Consider the following 21,675-nt stretch of genomic DNA (forward strand, 5'->3'; position numbering starts at 1 on the left):
TGCAACAGAAACTCTTAAGACTCACAAAGCCTAAAATATTTCTTATTTGGACCTTTACAGAAACCATTTGCTGACTCCCACTCTGGATCAAAAATCCAGTCATGCCATTCTCTGCTTAGGACCCTCCAGTGGCTCCTTGTGGTTCTCCACAGCTGACCCGTTCCTACCTCTCCAGCCTCATCACCTGTCCTTCTAGTTGTCTGCCCACTCGGAACAAATAACTGTTCTTCAGCCCCACCACAAACCACATCCCTGGGCTTGTCTTATACTATTTACCTTTCCTTGGCATGCTTCTCTTCTTCTAATGGCAGACTACCATCTTAAGACTCAGCCCAAATGTTTCCTCCCATTTCCTTTCTCCCAACCATGAGAGCTAACCCACTCCTACCATGTCACAGGAAACTCCTCTTATGACTCTACTCAGCTTTTAATAACAGACTAATGACTTATTTGTAGACGACCAATTCCATTATAAATATTTGTTCAAGTATGTCTCCTCTGCTGGATTACTAACTGTGAAAGAACAGGCCACAGCCCTCGCACAAGGCTGCATGTGGTGGGCACATAAGCATTCTCCAGAAGAGGTCTGTTTAGCATTCTATACTTTTACTTGGCTAACAGTATGGAGGAAGAAGATGCTTATATATTTTCCAGATACTATCTTTTTTTTTTTTTTAGAGAGAGAGGGAGGCAGAGAGAGGTGGGTGGGGGAGGGGCAGAGGGAGGACAGACAGAATCTTAGTATATGTGCTGCAGAAGCGAGCACAGACAGACAGAATCTTAAGCAGCCTCCACACCCAGCGCAGAGCTTGATCTCATAACCCTGAGATCATGACCTGGGCTGAAATCAAAAGCCAGAAGTTTAGTGGACTGAGCTACCCAGGTACCCCTCATTTTTTTTTTAAGTAAACTCTACACCCAACATGGGGGTTGAACTCATGACCCCAAGATTAGAGTCAGATGCTCTACCAGCTGAGCCAGTCAGGCACCCCCAAGTATCATTTATATAAACTTTCAGCATTCATGATAGATCAGGCACCTACATGTATCTGATCTCATTTAATCCTTACAATGACCCTGGCTAAGGCAGGTGATACCTCTATTCCTCCAAGTGGCGAGTTACGGGGCACAGCTGGCATCTAGAATCAGGTCTCCTGCCTCCTGAATTCTGAGATGTTCTCCATGAGGTCATCCATTGAAGCACTGCTTCAAAGATATAACAGATGCTCGTGGGCTTCCTGCTGTGTTTGGGGCCCCTGATCCTGTGCTAAATGAATCCAGAGAGAGGAGGTTTTGTAGTTTTCCATCTCCTCCCTCCAGTTGCTTCTTCTTGCTCCTGTACCTGCTGCCTCTCAAGGCAGATTGTCTGGGTCAGGACCAAAGGGTGGTCCTGCTTTTCCTATGAAAACTAAGTGCAAGTTTTGGGACGTCACTTCTGAAATCCGTTGCTCTGGGGCTTGGGCTTGCTCTGGACAAAGAAGTTGTTGCAAGTCTGGCCTCCAAGCTGGAAGGGTGCCATGGCAGAGAGCCAAACTAATGTTAACTGTCAATGCACCTGCCTTAACAAAGACTCAAGAATGCCTCCGGAGGGCTGCTGGGATAAGCCCTGGACTGGCCACATACTTCCATGAATATTTAAACAGAAGTCCAGAGCTCAGAGACAAGGAGAGCCAATATAGCTGCTCCAGGCCTGGGAGAAAGCAACACAGGAAAGGTAAATCCACCTGAGACTCTTTCTCAACCAAAGAGGAGTTAGGGCTACACTGGTCAGTACACAGAGGCCACAGTGTGAACCTGGCAGGAGGAGGAGCTTGCTCTATGTCCTCTACCATCATAGCATATATAACTAAACTGCCACAGGACAGGCCCGATGATGTGGTATGAGCCACATCCCTGAACTCTAGAAAATGGAATTCTGTAAAGCACCCTGACCCCTTTCCTAGGTCTAGAACTGATGGCATTAAGAACCCCTAAGATAAATTCAGCCAGACAGACCTATGAGAGTTTTTGGCAAAAGACTCAGATAAGATAGCTAGGTTTAACACAGCACGTGTGATTCTGGATGTGTTTGGTATTTTGGACTGAGGAGTTCACTTGTGTCTTTCCAAAGATTGTGATCAGTTTGGATTAATCCAAAAAATGAGGTGCAGCTAATGTTGCAGGCATTTTTAAGAGGAGGATGGATAATTGGGACAACTGAGGCTTTGACTAAGTGCCACTTTCAGGCTAAAATTCTGGTTTGTTCAAATTAAACCCAATGTTCCCCTGGCTCTCTGAGCAATCAGTGATGGTGGAGCCTCTGCAAATACATGACTAAATCACTAGTGACCATCTAGTCAGAGATCTGGCTGTACTGAAACACTTTATACAGACAGAAGAGGGGACAAGGGGACTTCTGACACACTCATGCTTTGGACGTATCAGTACAAGACAGTATGTGAGACCTGTGTGTGAGTCCACCAGGCAGTTGGGAACAAGCATGATTTATCTGCTGGCAAACAAGTCTCCATCACACCTAATCATTCTTTTATCTAAGTGCATCTTGATCTTCTCAGTCCTGGACATCAAAGTAGTCAATTACTGGTTCCTTGGCTATTTTCTGTAAATTACTGCTTGCAGGATTCCTGAAAAGCAAACAAAGAATGATCAATCTTTTCTTGTTTGGGGGAAACAGACTGAAGTCTTCAAAAAGCTAAGGATCAGCCGATTTGCCATTTGCAAAGCTTTGATAAGATAGGAGGGCCCACATGAGCTGGGAACTGTTAAAATTTGGTGATGGGCACACAAGGATTCACTGTATTAACATACTGTCTCTACTCTAAAAGTTTTCCACAATAAAGTTTTATACAAAAATAAAGCAAACAAAGGGAAAAAAAGATAGCATGGCATAAACAGGCCAAAGATCCCACAGGATTACGTTGAGGTAGTACTGGACACAGCTGTGGAATAACATGTGGAATACCTTCACATTTCCCAAACCACTGCCCACATGGATATGGAGCTGGGCTGACTAGAATCCAGGCCGTCTGCTCTCCAGGGATAAGCAGGGCTGGTCCTGGGGAACTACACTAATCTAGACAATCCTTGCCAAGGTTATGCCCAATGGGCAATACCTAGCTGTCCTGTCCAGTCTTTGGGAACACTGCTTGCTAAGGCCATCATGGTGACCCTATAAACTGCCCTTCCCACCCTCCCAGAGGTTCTGTATAAGAGGTTCTGGTAGGGCTGCTGTGTGGAAGGCCAGGACAGCATTAGGGACCGTGCTGGGTTTCAGAGCAACTTGCAGCAATGCTGCCTCAGTTACAATAAGGTAAAAAGGGATGGTGCTCCTTCCCTGCTCCTAAGACTTGCTGCTTGCCAATGTGGTTTTCTTTTCTCTTTAAATCATAAAAGTATGTTTTTGTTATAAAAATTATTCAAACCATAGAGAAGTAGACAGGTCAAAACACAAAAGTCTCTATCTTCACTGCAACCCCGCCCACTAGCTGACTTTCACCTCCAGAATAACTCTGTCAACCATGTGATGTTCCTAAATCCTCTGGTGTGAGACTGAATATACTTCCCAGTGTCACCACCTACACCATGGAAGTTATGTCCAGTGACTTTTCCCCAGAGGGGAAGTGGGCATTACAAACATCAAACTTGGGACCCCTCTGGCAGGAACAAATGTCTGACATCCCAAACCTTACTAATCTGAACAAAGCACCCCAAGGCCAGGCCTGAGAAGTTGCCAATGGCTGGTAGAGTCCCGGACAGTTCAGCCCCTGCTGGCTTCTCTGAATAGACAGGGCCTTTGGAAAGCAGCTGAAGGATCCTTACTTGTCTGTCTGATGTCTGTGATGAGGAATTGGTGGTGGAGGCCGTGACTGCATTTCCCTTTCAAGGACACATGTCAGCGTGCTAGGAGGACAAATGGACTTCCCTCTGATAAAAGTCAGAACACAAAGTATTGAAAAGAGAGAATTATTTGTGGAGACAGGCAGACCGCTGGAAATCCAGTCATGACTTTCACTGTGCTGCTGCTGAGTGCTCTGATGTGACCCATCCCCTCTCAGGCATGGTCACCTTCATTTAACCCTCGTCCTTCCACTCACCTCTGCCTGGGCCTGTTACCTGCTCCCTCTCATCCCATGCTCAAGTTTTCTTCATTGGTAAGGATCTACTCTGTCAGGTTCTGACAGTGATCCTAGATCCTCCCTGTCACTTCCCAGCTCACACTGCAGCCTCAGTTTCTTCTACTGGCAAACACTGTTTACGGGGGATGCCCTGAATCAGAGTCTAGCATTTTTTGCTTTCATCATGCCAGAGGACAAGGGAAAAAGGGACAGACAGATGGGATGGGCAGGCACTCAAGCCAGGCCCTCAGGGTCTGTTCCCGGGGCCTGAGGAAATGCTGCCTCCAGTGTTGCTCATGAATCGGGGCAGACAAGAGCCTTGCGTACCTTTAAGCATGTTTGTCCTGGGGACTGAAGCATGGGCTTTGCTCTCTGGTTCAGAGCTTTAGATCAGACCTTCTGATCATGTCAGAAAGGCTAGCCCAGAAGCAGATTTTCTATCTATTCTTCTAGGAGAGGAAGTAAGGCAAGCAAATGTTGGTAGAGCCTGCTTCCAAGGTTCAGCTTGCTGCAACGAGCAGTTCCTCCTGTGATGGCAAGATCAACCCACCTGACTGCAGTGACCACGACATTGCGCTTTGGTTCACTGTCATAGCTCACGCTCTCCAGGCCATACACTTGGGCTAGGTCGTGGATGATCCGGCGGTGGTCTCTGTTCATTGGAGGGAAGCAGTGGCTCTTCTTACTGTTCTTTCCCTGTATTGAGGGAAAAGATGACTGATTGATAAAATCACCCTGCAAACAGAATATACTTACAAAGGTCCAAAACAGCTGGGTCAACAAAGAGGTGGCTGAGTTTTAGAGGCCCACACCATACAGTATTTTGCTGGCTGCTAAGCAAGCCAAGGGGTTTGGGAGGATGAGGTCTGATGCACTTCCTTCATCTATTCTTTGAGCCACAACAGTAGCAGCTGGCCAGGGTTAGGGATCAAGAGTAAGTGAAAAGAAACTAGGTGGACAGTATAATGGTTCCTCCTAACGGGCTGGTAACTGGGGACTAAGTGATATACCCAAGAAATGACTAAATAAATTGAAGACATAAGACAGTCTCATTTCTTATAAAAATATATTCTACACTAAAAATCATGAGTGTGCAGGTACAGACACACTAGCAGGGAAATACATTTGCACAGGTTTCCTAGTTAGAGAGGAACAATGATCCCATTTTCTCCTTCATGTTAGTATCCTGGGAAGTGGGAACAGAAGAAGGAAGGGAGGAAGAGCAGGGGCTAAGGGAGATGGTGGGAAGGAAATCCACCTTCATTAGATATGGAACTAATACAGGCACCTCATCCTCATTCACGGTCCCCAGGGAATAAAGAGGGAGCCACCCTGAGGTTGGCTGCTTCTGACTAAATTAAAGACTTTTTCCCTTAAAGCTATCTCCAGGACAAGGGTTCTAGTCATTCAACTTTTGATCCTTACCCAAGGGTTTCTACCCTGCCTGGGGGGTAATAAAGAACCAGTGTGCCCTATCATACAACAGCCCCCCCAGAGATGATGTTTTCCTAAGTACCCGACAGTCATTCAGCTGTCACTACCGAATGCCTCTGGCTGTCCAGAGCTTCTTCACCCAATCTTAGCCACTGAGCTAAGATTTTTTATTTACGCTGAATTTGATGGAGCATATCTTTGCTGAACCAGGACAAGGCTTCCATGGATGTTATAATGGCTGGACTTTTGGGAAAGATAAGGATCGTCAAGAAGTTGTGACATTTTCCTAAAACTACTCTACACTGATGGTGTTTCTGGGACTTGATTTTTTTTTTTTTTTTATCAAGCTGGCCTTAGAGACATGTCCAGTTGGATGTTTTGACTTCAACCTTATTCACGGCCTCCACAAGGGCTTCCATTTCTTTTTCAATGTCACTGACAAACTTTATATCCTTCCTGAAATGAGAAATCACCACAGTTAATTTCATCTGTTCCTGCTCTTTGAGAATCCCTTCCACCCACGCTCTCTGCCCTAACCTGCAGACAATGAACAATGTGGGTGGAAAAATGGCAAAGATCAGGAATTGCCAGATAACAGTAGACTGTGAATAACAAAGGAAGAGAAAAAGAAAACAAGTATGAGAAAGGAGATGATGGGAAGGAGAAAGAGCTGTCTGGAGGGTCAGTAGACAGGAGGAAAATAACAGCTGTTACTGCCCAAGTGAGGGTCCATGTTGGCAGCCAGAGATCTCTCAGGTCAGGCTAGTCCAAGCCCCAAACTTCTACTACAGGGTCCACACACCCACACCCCATGCTCGATTCTTCAAGGGGACAATTGTGAGAAACCAAGAAAGGATTTTTATTAAGCATCATATAATCTCTTATAAACTTTAACTGGTTCAATCAGAGGAGTACATATTAGTTACTACAACTTAAAAGACCAAACACTCTTGTAAGCCAAAGTTAAGAAAGCTGGTAACAAGTTACATACATACCTGGCATCGTCTTTTAAACTGTCACTGAATTTTGACCCTGAAGAACGTACATTGAAAGGATCGGAATCCTCACTAATATGAAATGCCTCTGCTAACCGCCTGAAAATAAGAGAGAAGTAAATAAAAGGAAAGGAGAGGAAAACTTCTTATAGTAACACAGAGTACCCACCATGTCCTAAGTTCTTTATACATTAATGATGCCATTTTAGCAAACCCACAATTATTAAGGAAGGAATAACAACAACTTGGGACAAGATATGAGTTTGTTTTCCTAGAATAAAATAAACAAGACAAATCTATGTGGGTCTGAGTGAACCAAATGGGCTGACACTGGCAGCTTGGGTTATCTGGCAAAGAGAAGGGGGGCGGGGAATGAGAGCACTGGGAGTGGTCAGTGGGGGATGGCAGTCTCCGAGGTTTTACCTAAACATCAAATACATAAAGTAGACACATAAACATTAAAATTAGAATCACCTTACAGAAAATCTGGAAAATAAAGGGAAGAATTCCATTAACAACCTAAGCACTATATTTTATTACTCTTCCTTTCAGATTTTTTTCCCTTTAAGTCATTGCAATTCGGGTATATAAAACTTGGCATCTGGGGCACCTGGCTGGCTCAATCAGTGATGCCTGTGACTTGTGATCTCCAGGTTATAAGTTCAAGCCCCATGATGGGTGCAGAGATTACTTAAAAATAAAATCTTAGGGTGCCTGGGTGGCTCAGTCAATTGGGCATCTGCCTTCAGCTTGAGTTGTGATCCCAGGGTCCTGGGATCAAGTCTCGTATCGGGCTCCTTGCTCGGTGGGGAGCCTGCTTCTCCCTCTGCCTCTGCTTGTGCTCTCTTTCTCGCTCTCTCAAATAAATAAATCTTAAAAAAAAAAAAAAAAACTTAAAGAAAAAAAACAAAACTGAAAAACCCCAACTTGGCACTTTTTTCACCTATTATACAATTGGCATTTCTCATATTACTATTAGTTTTTCACATTTACTGTTTTTTTTTTTTTAAGATTTTATTTATTTGAGAGAGAGACACAGTGAGAGAGGGAACACAAGCAGGGGGAGTGGGAGAGGGAGAAGCAGGCTTCCTGCCAAGCAGAGGGCTCGATGTGGGGCTTGATCCCAGGACCCTGGGACTACGACCTGAGCTGAAGGCAGACGCTTAATGACTGAGCCACCTAGGCACCCCACACATTTACTGTTTTAATAGCTACATAATCTTCTAATTATGTATATACCAGAATTTATTTAAACATTCCCTAGTTTCTGGGCGCCTGAGTGGCTCAGTTGGTTGAGCAACTGCCTTCGGCTCAGGTCATGATCCTGGAGTCCCTGGATCAAGTCCCGCATCGGGCTCCCTGCTCAGTGGGGAATCTGCCTCTCCTTCTGACCTTCCCCCATCTCATGTCTCTCTCTCTCATATAAATAAACTCTTTAAAAAAAAATTCCCTAGTTTAACAGTTCCCCAGTTTCTAAATATTTTGAGTGACACAATATCACTGGATAAAAAACTTTTAAGGTTATTTCTCTGGAAAATATTTCTAGTTGTGGGATTACCGGGTAAGATGGTATGGATGTCAGACTCATGAGCAACACAGTCTGAGAGCTTCCCACAACTGCCCCTTTGTGTTTTGACTGCCAGCGGACGAGTCTCATGGCACCTCATCAACACCCAGTTATGTCTTTCTTTTATAAAGAGAGATAGAATTCAGCTTAGCACTTAGTACAATTTTTGCTCACACTGAGAAAAGGGCCTCTTGCAAGTTTAATGCCCGTAAGAATCTGGCTTAAGCTTAATTTTGAAATTTTCGAGAGAAATTTTCGAGAGATTTTTTGATGTTTTGATTAGTTGGCCACAAATTCAAATTTAAACACTTTTTTTTAAAAGATTTTTTTTAAAGATTTTATTTATTTGAGAGAGAGAATGAGAGATAGAGAGCACGAGAGGGAAGAGGGTCAGAGGGAGAAGCAGACTCCCCGCTGAGCAGGGAGCCTGATGTGGGACTCGATCCTGGGACTCCAGGATCATGACCTGAGCTGAAGGCAGTCACTTAACCAACTGAGCCACCCAGGCACCCCAAATTTAAACACTTATTAATAAAACATATCTGTGGGCTGAATTTGGCCTGCCAGTTTTTCATTTCTTGCAATAGAATACATGTTTGCAACTTTACTTTTTTTTTTTTTAAGATTTTATTTATTTGTCAGAGACAGCGCACGCAAGCAGGGGGAGCGGCAGGCAGAGGAAGAAGCAGGCTCCCTGCTGAGCAAGGAACCTGATGTGGGACTCGATCCCAGGACCCTGGGATCATGACCTGAGCCGAAGGCAGACGCTTAACCAACTGAGCCACTCAGGTGTCCCTGTTTGCAACTTTTTTTTTTCATTGTTCATCTTTTATTATTATATACCTTAATAGTGGAATAAATGATTGTGGTCAGTAAATGTATGAAAATTATGAACACTGTGGTTTAGACTACTTTGCAAGATTTTGTTTTATATTCCCCCTTTTTTTCTTCAGAATGATTCTTAAGCATCCATCAATGTTTCGTGGTGCTTCTAGCAAGTCTTTTGCTTCATTTATTTTGGTTGCTAAGTAAGGAGATCCACCTTTATCTGGGTGATTCAAAATCATGATTCTCCTATGAGCTGTTCTAATCTTGGCCTTGCCAGCAGATGGGCTTATACCCAAAGTAAGACTAGCTTCTCGCCTACTCATTTTCTGTTCAAATCCTCCTTTATAGTAGGATGAAAGGCTAGGAGTGGAAATCTTCTTTGCTGTTTCCGTGATTACTTATTCTAGAGGCTTCCAGATTTGAAATGCACAGTGACCTGCAAATGCAAGAGCTGCAACACCCAGTCCTACAGCTATCAAACTTCTCGCCAGTCCCTGGTCCACGTCTGCGTCTGGCCATTTGGTTGCCGGAAGCGAGTACTCGGCGTAGTGCAGACCCTTGCCGGCAGCGGCAATGCCACCATGGGCAGCCATGGCAATGCAACGTGGGGAGACTCGGTGCACCGCAGCGTTGCCTGTTTGCAACTTTAGATGGTACTTTTTTAAGATTTAATTTTTTAATTTTTATTTTTTTAAAGATTTTATTTATTTGACAGAGAGAGAGAGCACAAGCAGGGAGCGGCAGGCAGAGGAAAGGGAGAAAAGCAAGCTCCCTGCTGAGCAAGGAGCCCGATGCGGGACTTGATCCCAGGACCCTGGGATCACAACCTAAGGGCAAAGACAGACGCTTAACTGACAGACACCTAGGCGTCCCTAAGATTTTTAATTTTTAAGAAATAATCTCTATACCTAACATGGGGCTCGAACGCACAACGCTGAGATCAAGAGTTGCATGCTCTACTGATTGAGTCAGTCGGGCACCTCATATTTTCTTTTTTAAATTGGCATTTTTTTCCCCCTAGGTCAGTGGGTATTTAAGAAAGAATCTCTATGGGGCGCCTGGGTGGCTCAGCTGGTTAAGCGACTGCCTTCGGCTCAGGTCATGCTCCTGGAGTCCCGGGATCGAGTCCCACATCTGGCTCCCTGCTCGGCAGGGAGTCTGCTTCTCCCTCTGACCCTCTTCCCTCTCGTGCTCTCCATCTCTCATTCTCTCTCTCTCAAATAAATAAATAAAATCTTTAAAAAAAAAAAAAAGAAAGACTCTCTATATTGTGAGGACCATCATAGGTTATCACTCTAAGATGGAGGAGAAATTCAAAAGGCCTTCAAAAACAGAGAGCCAGTTAGTTCTTCCTCTTTTTTTTTTTTTTTAAGGTTTTATTTATTTGAGAGAGAGAGAGCACAAGTGGGGGATAGGGAGAGGCAGGCTCCCTGCCATGCAGGGCTCGATCCCAGGACCCTGGGATCATGACCTGAGCTGAAGGCAAAGGCTTAACAGACTGAGCCACCCAGGCGCCCCAAGAGAGCTAGTTCTAATCAATAACTAAATTTATTGAGGATAACTAATAACTATTTGAATCCTCACAACTGTGGGAGGTACATATTGTCACTGTTTCCACAGATTTTTTAAGAAAATTAAAGCTTTAAAAGAATACATGACTTGCCGAAGGTCATATAGCTAAGTGATTTGTGAAGGGAGGATTCAAATCCAGGCAAACTGACTCTAGTCTACTATATAATACTGTCTCTCAACTACACAAAGGTGCATTTCCATGCTTTAGAGGCCTTCTGTGTATTCACTACAGCATTTCTGAATACTCAACTCAGTTCACATTTTGCAGCTGAGAACATTGTGACTGATGGTTCTTAAAGGTCAAGAGTTTTGAACAGCAGTTATTATAGAGTTATCATAGGGTCAAACCAAGGGAATTTTGGGCAGTGCTATTATTTATTATATACCTCCTACACATTTAGCCACTTAAAAGAGGTACTGTTAATAATAGTGGAAAATCAAATTTCAAGATAAAATAGGACTATACTGTCTGCATTTGTCTAGCTATTTAACTTGAGAAATTTTCAAAGTGACAAAGTATCGTTTTATAATGATAAAGCCACTGTAAATTCAAAATATTGTAAGTAAAAAATGCATTTAATACATCTAACGTACCTTAAATGTGCTCAGAACACTTACCTTAGGTTACAGTTGGGTAAAAATCTTCTGATATAAAGCCTATTTTATTTTTTACGATTTTATTTATTTATTTGAGAGTGTGTGTGTGCATGCACGCACATGCAAGAACGGGGGAAGGGGCAGAGGGAGAGGGAGAGAATCTCAAGAAGACTCCCCACTGAGTGCAGAGCCTGACATGGGGCTCGACCCCATGACCCTGAGATCATGACCTGAGCTGAAACCAAGAGTTGGACACTCAACCGACTGAGCCACCCAGGCACTCCACAAAGTCTATTTTATAATTAAGTGTTGAACATCTCATGTAATTTACTGAGCAGTGTACTGAAAGTGAAAAACAGAATGGCTGTATGGGTACAGAATGGTTCTAAGTGTATGGGTTGTTTACCCTTGTGATTGCATGGCTGACTGGGAGCTGCAGTTTGCTGTCGATGCCCAGTATCATAAGAGATCATTATACTGAATATTGCTAGCCTGAGAAAAGATCAAAATTTGAGGTATGGTTTCTACTAAATGTGTACTGCTTTTGTACCATTGTGAATCTGAAAAATTTGTAAGTCAAATCACTGTAAGTTGGGGACTGTCCGTATACACCAGTTCACCTAAACTCTCCAATTGTTAACATTTAGAGGGCTATACCTTTTTATCAATCTCTGTTAGAACCAGGAAGTCTGCTGGTCACTGAATAAATACCCCTTAATCTAATAAAGAGTATCCTCAAATAACTAACAGAAAACATCATATTTAGTGGTGAGATATTCAAAGCTGTCTGATGTCAGGATGTCTATTATCAATCACCACCTTCTATTCAACACTGTTCTGGAGGCTCTAGCCAGTGCAATAAGGCAAGAAAAAGAAAAAAGTTAAGAACTGTAAAGAAATAAAACTATTATTGGAAGAGGACATGAAATAGTAAGTGAATTTAGCAAGGCTGTGAATACAGGTCAACAAACATCGATTCTATTTCTATACACCAGCAACAGGCAATTAGAAAATTAATTTTTTTTAGAAAATTAAAATTTAAAAGTCATACAGGAAGGGAGAGAAGGGGTAGCTGAGCAAAAAGAAAAAAAAAGTGATACAAGAAAAATTACCATTTAAAGAAGTGTCAAAAAACACCAAAAGCAAGGAACAAGTCTACTGAGAGATGTGCAAAATCTGTACACAGAAAAATATAAAGTATTACTGAGAGAAATCAAAGAAGACAGGAATAAATGGAAGGATATACTTTGCTCATGGATTAAGAGACTTAATATAAAAATGTCAAATCTCCCCCAACTGATCTATAAATTAAATACCAATTCAGTAAAAATCTTAGTAGGTTTTTTGGCAGATATTGATAAGTTCACTCTATAAAGTTTAAATGGAAATGCAAATGCCCAAGAACAGCCAAGTTAATCTTGAAGAACCATGCTTGAAGAGATATACTATCAGATATTAGGACCTTTATTGTGGGGCACCTGGGTGGCTCAGCCGTTAAGTGTCTGCCTTCCGCCCAGGTCATGATCCTACGATCCTGGGATCAAGCCACACATCGGGCTCCCTGCTCAGCAGGAAGCCTGCTTCTCCCTCTCTCACTACCCCTGCTTGTGGTTCCCTCTCTCGCTGTCTCTCTCTCTGTCAAATAAATAAATAAAATCTTAAAAAAAAAACCCCACAAAAAACCTTTATTGTTATAAAGGTACCACAATTAAGAGAGTGTGACAGTAGTGTGATGGAAGAGAAGGAACTCAGCAATATATTCACACATAATATGAATACTTGATTTAAGACAAATGGCACTGGAAAGACTGGGAAAAGAACATCTTGGTAACAGTACTGGTCACATGGATATTCATATGGAAAAAAACTGAATTGTGCACTTTCCTTAAACTATGCTCAAAAAAATCAGTCCAGGGGAGCCTGGGTGGCTCAGTCAGTTAAGCATTTGCCTTTGGCTCAGGTCATGATCCCAGGTTCCTGGGATTGAGCCCCATGTTGGGCTCCTTGCTCAGCAGGTAGTCTGCTTCTCCCTCTCTCCCTCTGCCTGCTGCTCTACCTACTTGTGCTCTCTCTCTCTCTGTCAAATAAATAAATAAATCTTAAAAAAAAAAAATCAGTCCAGTCAACTGTAGATCTAAACGTGGCAGGTAAAATGATACAGCTTCTAGACAGTAAGAATATAATCATGACCTCAGGATAGACAAATACTCCTTAAACAGGACATAAAAAACATTAGGCACTAAGGAAAAGATTGATAAACTGGACTACATTAAAATTAGAAACTTCTGCTCATCAAAAGATACCATTAAGAGAGTGGAAACTCATGAAGTACAGGAAAATACAATATATAAAACCAACAAAGGATTCATATCCAAAATATATAAAAAAAACTCCTACTAATCAATATAAAAAAGACAACACAATTACAAAATAAGCAAAAGAGATGAACAGGCACTTCACAAAAAGGGATATCCAAATTGCCAATAAACATATAAAAAAATATTCAACCTCACTAGTTATCAGGGAAATATAAACTAAAAGTTCAATGACATCCAGGTATACATTCACAAGAATAGATTAAAATTTAAAAGACCAACAATTCTAAGAGCTAATATAAGTGTAGAGCAGTGGGAACTATTACCCTGCTGGTGGGAGTATAATATGACACAACCATTTTGGATACCATTGCGTAGAACTGACTAAAGCTGAACATATGAATACCCTGTTAATCGGTAATTCTACTCCTAAGTTTGTAACTAACAGAAATGAGTATGTATATACAGCAAAGGGAATATACGGATGTTCTTAACAGAGCATTATTTATAATAGCCCAATACTGATAACCACACATATACCTATTAATGGTAGAATGATAAATAAATTATAATATCTTAACACAATAAAATATCATGAAGGAATGCAAATGAACAAAGTATTGCTACATGCAAGAGGAATATCACAAATGTAATTAAAGACGCCAGACAAAAATAATACCAACTATAAGATTTCATCATTTATATAAAGTTCAAAACAGACAACACTAATCTAAAGTGTGAGAAGTCAGGATAGACATTTTATCTTTGTACGAAAGATACATTTTACCTGTGTATGAAAGTGTTCTGGAAATTTTCTATTTCTTGACCTGGGTGCTGATTACACCACTGTATTTACTTTGTGATGACCCACTGATCTGTACACTTCTGAACTTTCTATATGTATGTTACACTTCAACATAAAGGTCGTTAAAAAAATTTTAAGCTTCTTATCTCCATTGGAATCAGGAAGTCTGCCAGTCAGTAAATGCTGTGACATGTGATGTTATACCATGCCCCAAACCAACAAGCTCATGTTTCAGAAATATGCTGAAATCACCTAAGTGGTTTATCCTTAGACATTTCAATTCCTGATGATCGAATTTCTCTTGATCTCCAATAGCAGCAAAAGACTCAGAGCAGGTGCTGAATGAATGCTTGAAAGGTTGCTCCCTCCTATTAATTTCACAGAGCTCAAGAACAAGTAGATAAAAAGCAGTTGAAATGACTTACTTTTTCCTTTCCAAGGCTAAACACTCCTCATCACACTCCAGCCTTGACAAAACAAATGAAAAAGATAAAGTCAGGGCACAGATTTTTCACAGCTCCTACCCAGAAATAAGTTCTTTGTCAACCTGGAAACAGAGCAGACTCTGGCCAAAACATGGTTGCATGAGGTCCCTCTCAAGGACAGGTGGGTGGGCCTCCAGGTTATGGGAATCAAATCTAGGAGTCCTCAGAAGGGCCTCAAAGTGTCCCCAATGTCCCAATGTCCTAATGACCTTCTGACAGCCCCACCTCCCTCTCTTGACACAGCTGGTTCTCTGTGGGTTGGGCTGGACACATCTAGGTCTCTGCTTCCTCTGGCTACTGTTTGCAGAGAGGCCTGGAAAAATCTCCTCTGGTCATAGCTATATCCTGAGTAAGATTCGTGGGATTGGAGTGAGTGTAGTCTTTTAACATCAAATGTCTGTTGGAACATCTACTGTGTGTGCAAGGCTTCGCTCTGGGAGACTGAGACAAATGAACGGTTCCTGCCCTATGGAAATTAATTCTAACAGAAGACATACATTTTAAAAATTACCTGGCTTGGTGAATTTCCTTCTTAGTAATTAATTTGCTGATTTCCACTGAATCTCCAAGCTGCATGTCTGTTATTTTAGAGGCCATGGAAATAGCAGCTATTCTGAAGTATAAAAAAGAAAGGGAAGAAAAGTCATTGAAGTTTCATAAGAATGTCCTAATACTAGGTATACAGAAGACTTCTTTCAAATTGAATCTACCACTGGACAATTGTGGGCCTCAGAAATCCACCTACTATGAACTACCCACACGTTTATGTCGTATCTCCTCAAATAGATTCTAAGCAGCTCCAGTAGAAGCAATGAGATAGTCTATTCAGTGCCCCCTGAATATCAAGGCCTATGCCTGGCATTCAGTAAATATTCAAACCCACTGATGTCAAAGCCACTGTGATGTCTTTGTACTCCAAAAATTCTATCTCCACGACATATCTCTGCATGTAATCAGAGACAAACACAACTATCCATCCCTAACAGCTCCCAGAATTTCAGGAGGCTACAAAGACAATTCAGAGAACAGTCAGAAACCCCCACTACAGAGGAGGAGCATAGGACTTGGTCCTGGTTGTGCCACCACAAGTGGCAGGACGTTAAAGCAATTCATGCAACTTCAGGACATCATCCCTTCTGATCCCATGGTGTAATAAGACCAGAAGGGAGAGAGAGAAAGAAAGAGGAGGAAAAATAGAAAGGTTATTTTACAAATGAAAGTTAGGGAAGGAAAGGGACACAAAGCAGTACTTTTTCTTTGAACCAGAAAAACTAGATTATGGAAAATTTATTTATTTATTTATTTATTTATTTATTTATTTTTTAGGAAATCTTATTTTAAAAAACTTTCCAGGGGGCACCTGGGTGGCTCAGTCGGTTAAGTCTGATTCTTGATTTTGGCTCAGGTCGCATGATCTCAGGGTCATGGGATGGAGCCCTGCGTCGGGCTCCACGCTCAGCGGGGGAGTATGCTTAAGATTTTCTCTCCCTCCACCCCTCCCACCACCCCCAGCTTGTGCACACTCTTTCTTTTCTTTTTTTAAAAATATCTATCTATTTGAGAGAGCGAGAGAGAGAGCAAGCGTACAAGTGGGAGGGAGAGGGAGAGAGAATCTGAAGCAGACTCCACAAAGAGTGCAGGGCCCGACTTGGGGCTCTATCCTGTGACCACGAAATCATGACCTGAGCTGAAACCAAGAGTCGGACGCTTAACCGACTGAGCTACCCAGGTGCCCCTGCAAAAGAAAAAAACTTTCCAAACTTGACAAAAGTTGTAAGGATTCGACAATAAACAAATGTATACACATGTGTACCTTCCGTAGACTGAGATCCACCACTGTTAACATTTTAGTAGCACTAACCTTTGATAAGTACTGGATGCTTCAGAGCAAATCATCATCTCTTTTCTTCGTCCACATTCACACTGCAGCTCTATCTGAAATAAGATTAATATGGAGCGACTTTTAGCACATGGAAACCATGTGAATAGGCAGGTTTCACTTTTAAAAGCCTCTCTCAAATCCAACCATGGCAGAGGATACAAGCCAGTGAGTGGCTACCCTTCAGGATGGAGAAAGCTAACCATGCACACAAACTGACAATGTAGTAGTGGACACACTAGGAGAAAACTGTTCACTCTACAGTGACTCTTTCTGGGAACTACTCCTGTCTTTAACCCTACCCGAAGGCGCAGGCCTAAAATGAAGTTTTTACCACTGAACCTGGCCAGGACCATCCAAAGCCTAATCAAGTCCACCTCATCAGTCTGCTTTCATCTCCTCAGGGAGGCCTTGCTTAGATCCCTTGGACCAGGCTAAGTCGCCCACTCACATGCCCTCACAGCACCCTCTACAAGGGTTTAACTTCTTGTTCACCACAGTCATAATTCATTATCTGAGTATTATCTGTCCCATCTAATTGAAGGGACTTTGTGTCTCCTGTTCACTGGATATAGCCCCAGCACCTAGCAAAACATCTTGCACAAAACATATATATTTGTTGAATAAATGGAGCAGGCAATCGGAGTCTCTCTTGAGAATCTGCTCTAAGGGAGAGAGACAGAGACTGTGGTCAGGTGGCAGTGGGTACCTCCTGAACTAAAAGGCCATTTCAAGCTGGGCAGACAGAAATCTGTGTAATACTCCACCTTTCTCTTGCTAACTTAACTTGCAGTTCCTTGCAACCAATGACTTCTGATTAGAATGTGTGCCCAGGCGCTTCTGTAGGCAGTTCCAGACTCCTGAGCGCCCCAGAACCACAGTCAATGCCCTATCTGGAGCCAGGAATACGCACCTTGGCTTTACATGCAGTCATGGGGCAGGGTGAGCTGGGGTGGCAGGGGGCCATACATGGGTGGCCACAGTCAGCTCTAGGGGTGGTGCAGGGCTGCTTGCAGGCCTCATCCACAAGACACTCTCCTTTGTGACAGAGTCTCTGACACTTGTGCATCCCACATGGTAACGTGGCACTGCAGGGTAATCCGCAAGAGATATCAGCCAGGTGACAGGGGATGTTGCTCCGTAACTAGGAGAGACAGAAGTAGCTAGATTCTTATCTCCGTGTGGGATTTGGGATGAGTTTTAATTTCATATTTAAACATTTCTGAATTTTCAAAAAGTTACTCTTATCTGAAAAAAATTAGGCTGATTTTTAAAGTCTGAAAGGTTAACTTGAAAATAAATAAATCTGAACCTTATTTAATAATACTTGTTATGACGCAAAAGAATTTGTGCTAGCAACCAAGCGTGTGTTAAGACCTACACTTCACAAGGGTGGGTAACAAGCACATGAAACCAGATAACTAGGGAGTATTTGAAAATGCTATGACCAACTGGGAGGATCAGATGATCTTCCCCCCCTGTGCAAACAGCTAGGGCACTGAGTTGACACATGAACCTTGAGGGTTGGGGACACCCTTGACCCATGGTTTCAAGACTGCTGGCAGGGCCGTTTTATAAAAATAATCAACTCTCCTCACATCTCCTGACTCATAGTCTTCATAGCTTTAAGCAGCTTTGTCATTTAAAATATTAAGGGGCAACAGGCCATGAAACCCCAAACTCATTTTTTAAATCATCTTCTTCCAAGATTCCTTACTCCAGGAAAAAGATGCTGGAATTTTACTTCTGTGAGTCCAAAGGTTACTCTTATGTATTCACTCAAATTCTTTCAAGAACCCTCAAAATGAGGAATATACTTTGATTCTAGTGACACATAACTTTTATTCTTGAAGAGGCTTCCAAAGTCTAAGATGTACATGCTTCTAACTGCTTTAGAATCGCTTTAGAACTATTTTGGTAGAATGTAGTTCCCAATCACTAAAAACTTACACTACTGCCAGAGTCCGGAGATAATTTTTGCACATGCTATATCTTCTGTTGTCCCCTCCCCTCATTACTTGCCTACCTTTTCATTATCCTTTAGGAGGTCACTTCCTCTACAAACACCTTCCCTGGGTGTGGGCTCCTTCGATCCTGCTCAGTACTTTGGACTTCCCCTGCCACTGCACTTATAATTGACTGTTTACATGCCAGTTTCCCGCCCCAGAGTGAAGGCTCCACGAGGGAAGCAGTCACACCTGTCTTGTTCTCTTCTGAATCACTTGAACCAGGCCTGTTATACCTAGCACATAGTAGGTATGCAATCAGTATTTATCGCATGAAGTCCAAATAAGCCATCAACACAAAGATAATACCTGGATGTCTTAGAATGGTTACTCTCAGAGGAAGTGAGATTTATAGAGATTTATAAGGACTATAAGATTTATAAGAACTATGACTTGAGAACCACTCACACGAAATAAGGGGAGAAAATATGTCAATCAAGATAAAGATACTGAAAGCATGGTTGTCATAGATGTCAAGAGTTTCCAAAAAATGTTGGCTAACATATGAAGTAAGAAGAAGGTTACAAAATAGTATAAACTTTTTTTTTTTTAAGTAGGCTCCATGGTGGGCACAGGGCTTGAACTCACATCCCTGAGATCAAGACCTGAGCTGAGATCAGGAGCTGGATATTCAACCGACTGAGCCACCCAGGTGTCCCATAAAAATAGTATGATCTTAATAGAGTATGAGAAAGTGTGTATCACAACATGCCTGATAATCTATGCACAAGAATCTTAAGACTATTTCTTTCTGGATTGCAGAATTGTTTATTCTTAATTGTTTACAATGAATATGCATTTTTTAAATTAAGAATTTTTTAAAAGTGCTTCCAAGGGTCTATAGTCAATGGTGCCAAATAAGCTTACAAGTTGAGAATGAGGATGAAAGTCCTTCATAGTAGTGACACTGCAGAGGCGTAGATGAGCCTGGAGGAAGGTGTTTTGATCCAGTGGCCAGGACAGGAAGCTGCACAGGGCATAGAGGAAGGAACAGTGGCAGCTGGTGGAGAGACCACCTCCACTCTTGGGATGCTCTCACTGTAACACCTTTACCCAGGCTAGCAACCTCTCCCATGCTGGTTAACCTAAAAGTTGCCTCTGAACACAGCCCATGTTCTCAAGCCAACTGACTTTCACTTGATTGCAACCAGAGTAAAAATGATAGCAAAAGAGGCTCAAAATACTACCCATTGTATGATTTCATTTATGTGACATTCCGGAAAAGGCAAAACTACTGGGACAGACAATAGATCACTGGTTGCCAGAGCCAGGAGATAGGGGGCAAAATAACTATAGAGACATGAAGGAATATTTGGGGGTGAATGAACTATTCTACATCTTGACTGTGGTGGTGATTACATGACTGTATGAATGTTTTTGTCAAAATTCAAGGACCTGTACACTTAAAGGGGTAAATCTTATTTTATTTTTTTTTAGATTTTAGAGAGAGAGAGAGAGCACACGAGCAAGGGGAGGGGTAGTGGGAGAGAGACAGAGAGGGAGACTCCCTGCTGAGCGTGGGATTCTCAAGACCCTGAGATCATGACCTGAACTGAAATCAAGAGTCAGATGCTCAACCGACTGAGCCACCCACGTGCCCTGGATTCTTCTATTTCTTCTACCAGTATTTAGCCACAGCGTGGTGGTGGGTAAATTTTATTTTATGCAAATTATATCTTACTTAAAAAGAGAAAGAAAGAAAAAAGTGGCAACAGCAAACCTCTGCTTCTTGGAGTATATTTTTACTTTCAGAAACAAAGAGACTAACAATTCTAAAAGTAATTCAATCATAAATCTCTAGCTGGAACAATAAACACGAGAGAGAGAAAACTTACCTCGTGTTTTCCCATGCACCATTTCTGAGTTAGGAAAGTACAGGGGGGACACTTCTCTTCACTATGACAAGAATGATACACTGTTAAAAGAGAGAGGAAATTAGGAATTATGTTTAAGAATAATGTTTAAATAAAGCCACATAAACTGGGGTGCCTGGGTGGCTCAGTCGGTTAAGCATCTGACCTTGGCTCAGGTCATGATCTCAGAGTCATGAGATCAAGCCCTACGTCAGGCTCCCTGCTCAGTGAGGAGTCTGCTCCTCCCCCTGCTCGTGCTCTCTCTCTCAAATAAATAAATCTTTAAAAAAAATAATAAAGCCACATAAACTATTACACATAATGTTATAATGGTATATAACATGGAACTTTTTTTTTTTAAGATTTTGTTTATTTATTTGACAGAGAGAGAGACACAGCGAGAGAGAGAACACAAGCAGGGGGAGTGGGAGAGGGAGAAGCAGGCTCCCCGCTGAGCAGGGAGCCTGATGCAGGGCTTGATCCCAGGACCCTGGGATCATGACCCGAGCTGAAGGCAGATGCCCAATGACTGAGCCACCCAGGCGCCACCTAACATGGAACTTTTAAGTTTAAAAAAATATTTTTTTAAGATCTTATTTATTTATTTGAGAGAGAGAATGAGATAGAGAGAGAGCATGAGAGGGGAGAGGGTCAGAGGGAGAAGCAGACTCCCTGCTGAGCAGGGAGCCCAATGTGGGACTCGATCCCGGGACTCCAGGATCATGACCTGAGCCGAAGGCAGTCGCTTAACCAACTGAGCCACCCAGGCGCCCTGGAACTTTTAAGTTTAGAAGCTGGGAGTTCTTTTTATTTTTTTAAAGATTTTATTTATTTAGTTGAGAGACAGAGACAGCATGAGAGCAGAGGGGGAGGGGCGGAAGAAGCAGCAGGCTCCCTGCTAGCAGGGAGCCTCATGTGGGGCTCAATCCCAGGACCCTGGGATCATGACCTGAGCCGAAGGCAAACACTTAATCGACTAAACCTTATCCAGGTGACCCTGGGAGTACTTTTTAAAATGGAAAATAGGAAAGTAAAAAGTAGGTGACTTTACATTAAAGTGTTGAAGGATGAGCATGAGTGAGAAAAAGAAACCCCACTGAGGCAGGACAGACACATGCACAGAGAAGCAGAGAGGGAGGCAGTTTTTCCACTCATTTCCTATGGCACAGCCCCTGGTCTGTCCATTCTACTCAATCATTCTTTTGGCCCTACCTTACACGGCAA

At 42.4% G+C, this 21,675-nt stretch overlaps 1 protein-coding gene and 1 pseudogene across 4 annotated transcripts in view; both read right to left on the reverse strand.

Moving 5' to 3' along the window:
* Nucleotides 1-2,343: 2,343 nt before the first annotated feature.
* NFX1 (nuclear transcription factor, X-box binding 1) overlaps nt 2,344-21,675 on the reverse strand; it is a 72,872-nt gene continuing 53,540 nt past the window's right edge. For 2 of the 4 annotated variants that reach the window (XM_027614934.2, XM_027614933.2), the window contains exons 15-24: nt 20,434-20,513; nt 17,506-17,736; nt 16,575-16,648; nt 15,225-15,326; nt 14,654-14,695; nt 6,545-6,643; nt 5,939-6,005; nt 4,666-4,811; nt 3,820-3,924; nt 2,344-2,624 (exon numbers count right to left, since the gene is read on the reverse strand). In XM_027614934.2, the coding sequence (XP_027470735.1) occupies nt 2,552-2,624; nt 3,820-3,924; nt 4,666-4,811; nt 5,939-6,005; nt 6,545-6,643; nt 14,654-14,695; nt 15,225-15,326; nt 16,575-16,648; nt 17,506-17,736; nt 20,434-20,513 (1,019 nt within the window). In that variant the 3' untranslated portion in view covers nt 2,344-2,551. Of the gene's footprint in view, nt 2,625-3,819; nt 3,925-4,665; nt 4,812-5,901; nt 6,006-6,544; nt 6,644-14,653; nt 14,696-15,224; nt 15,327-16,574; nt 16,649-17,505; nt 17,737-20,433; nt 20,514-21,675 lie in introns of those variants that run through there. The other 2 variants (XM_027614936.2, XM_027614935.2) reach the window with 1 other exon arrangement.
* LOC113934278 lies at nt 8,835-9,657 on the reverse strand (annotated as a pseudogene).

This window comes from Zalophus californianus, chromosome 13, assembly GCF_009762305.2.
Source record: "Zalophus californianus isolate mZalCal1 chromosome 13, mZalCal1.pri.v2, whole genome shotgun sequence".
NCBI classification, from domain to species: Eukaryota; Metazoa; Chordata; class Mammalia; order Carnivora; family Otariidae; genus Zalophus; species Zalophus californianus.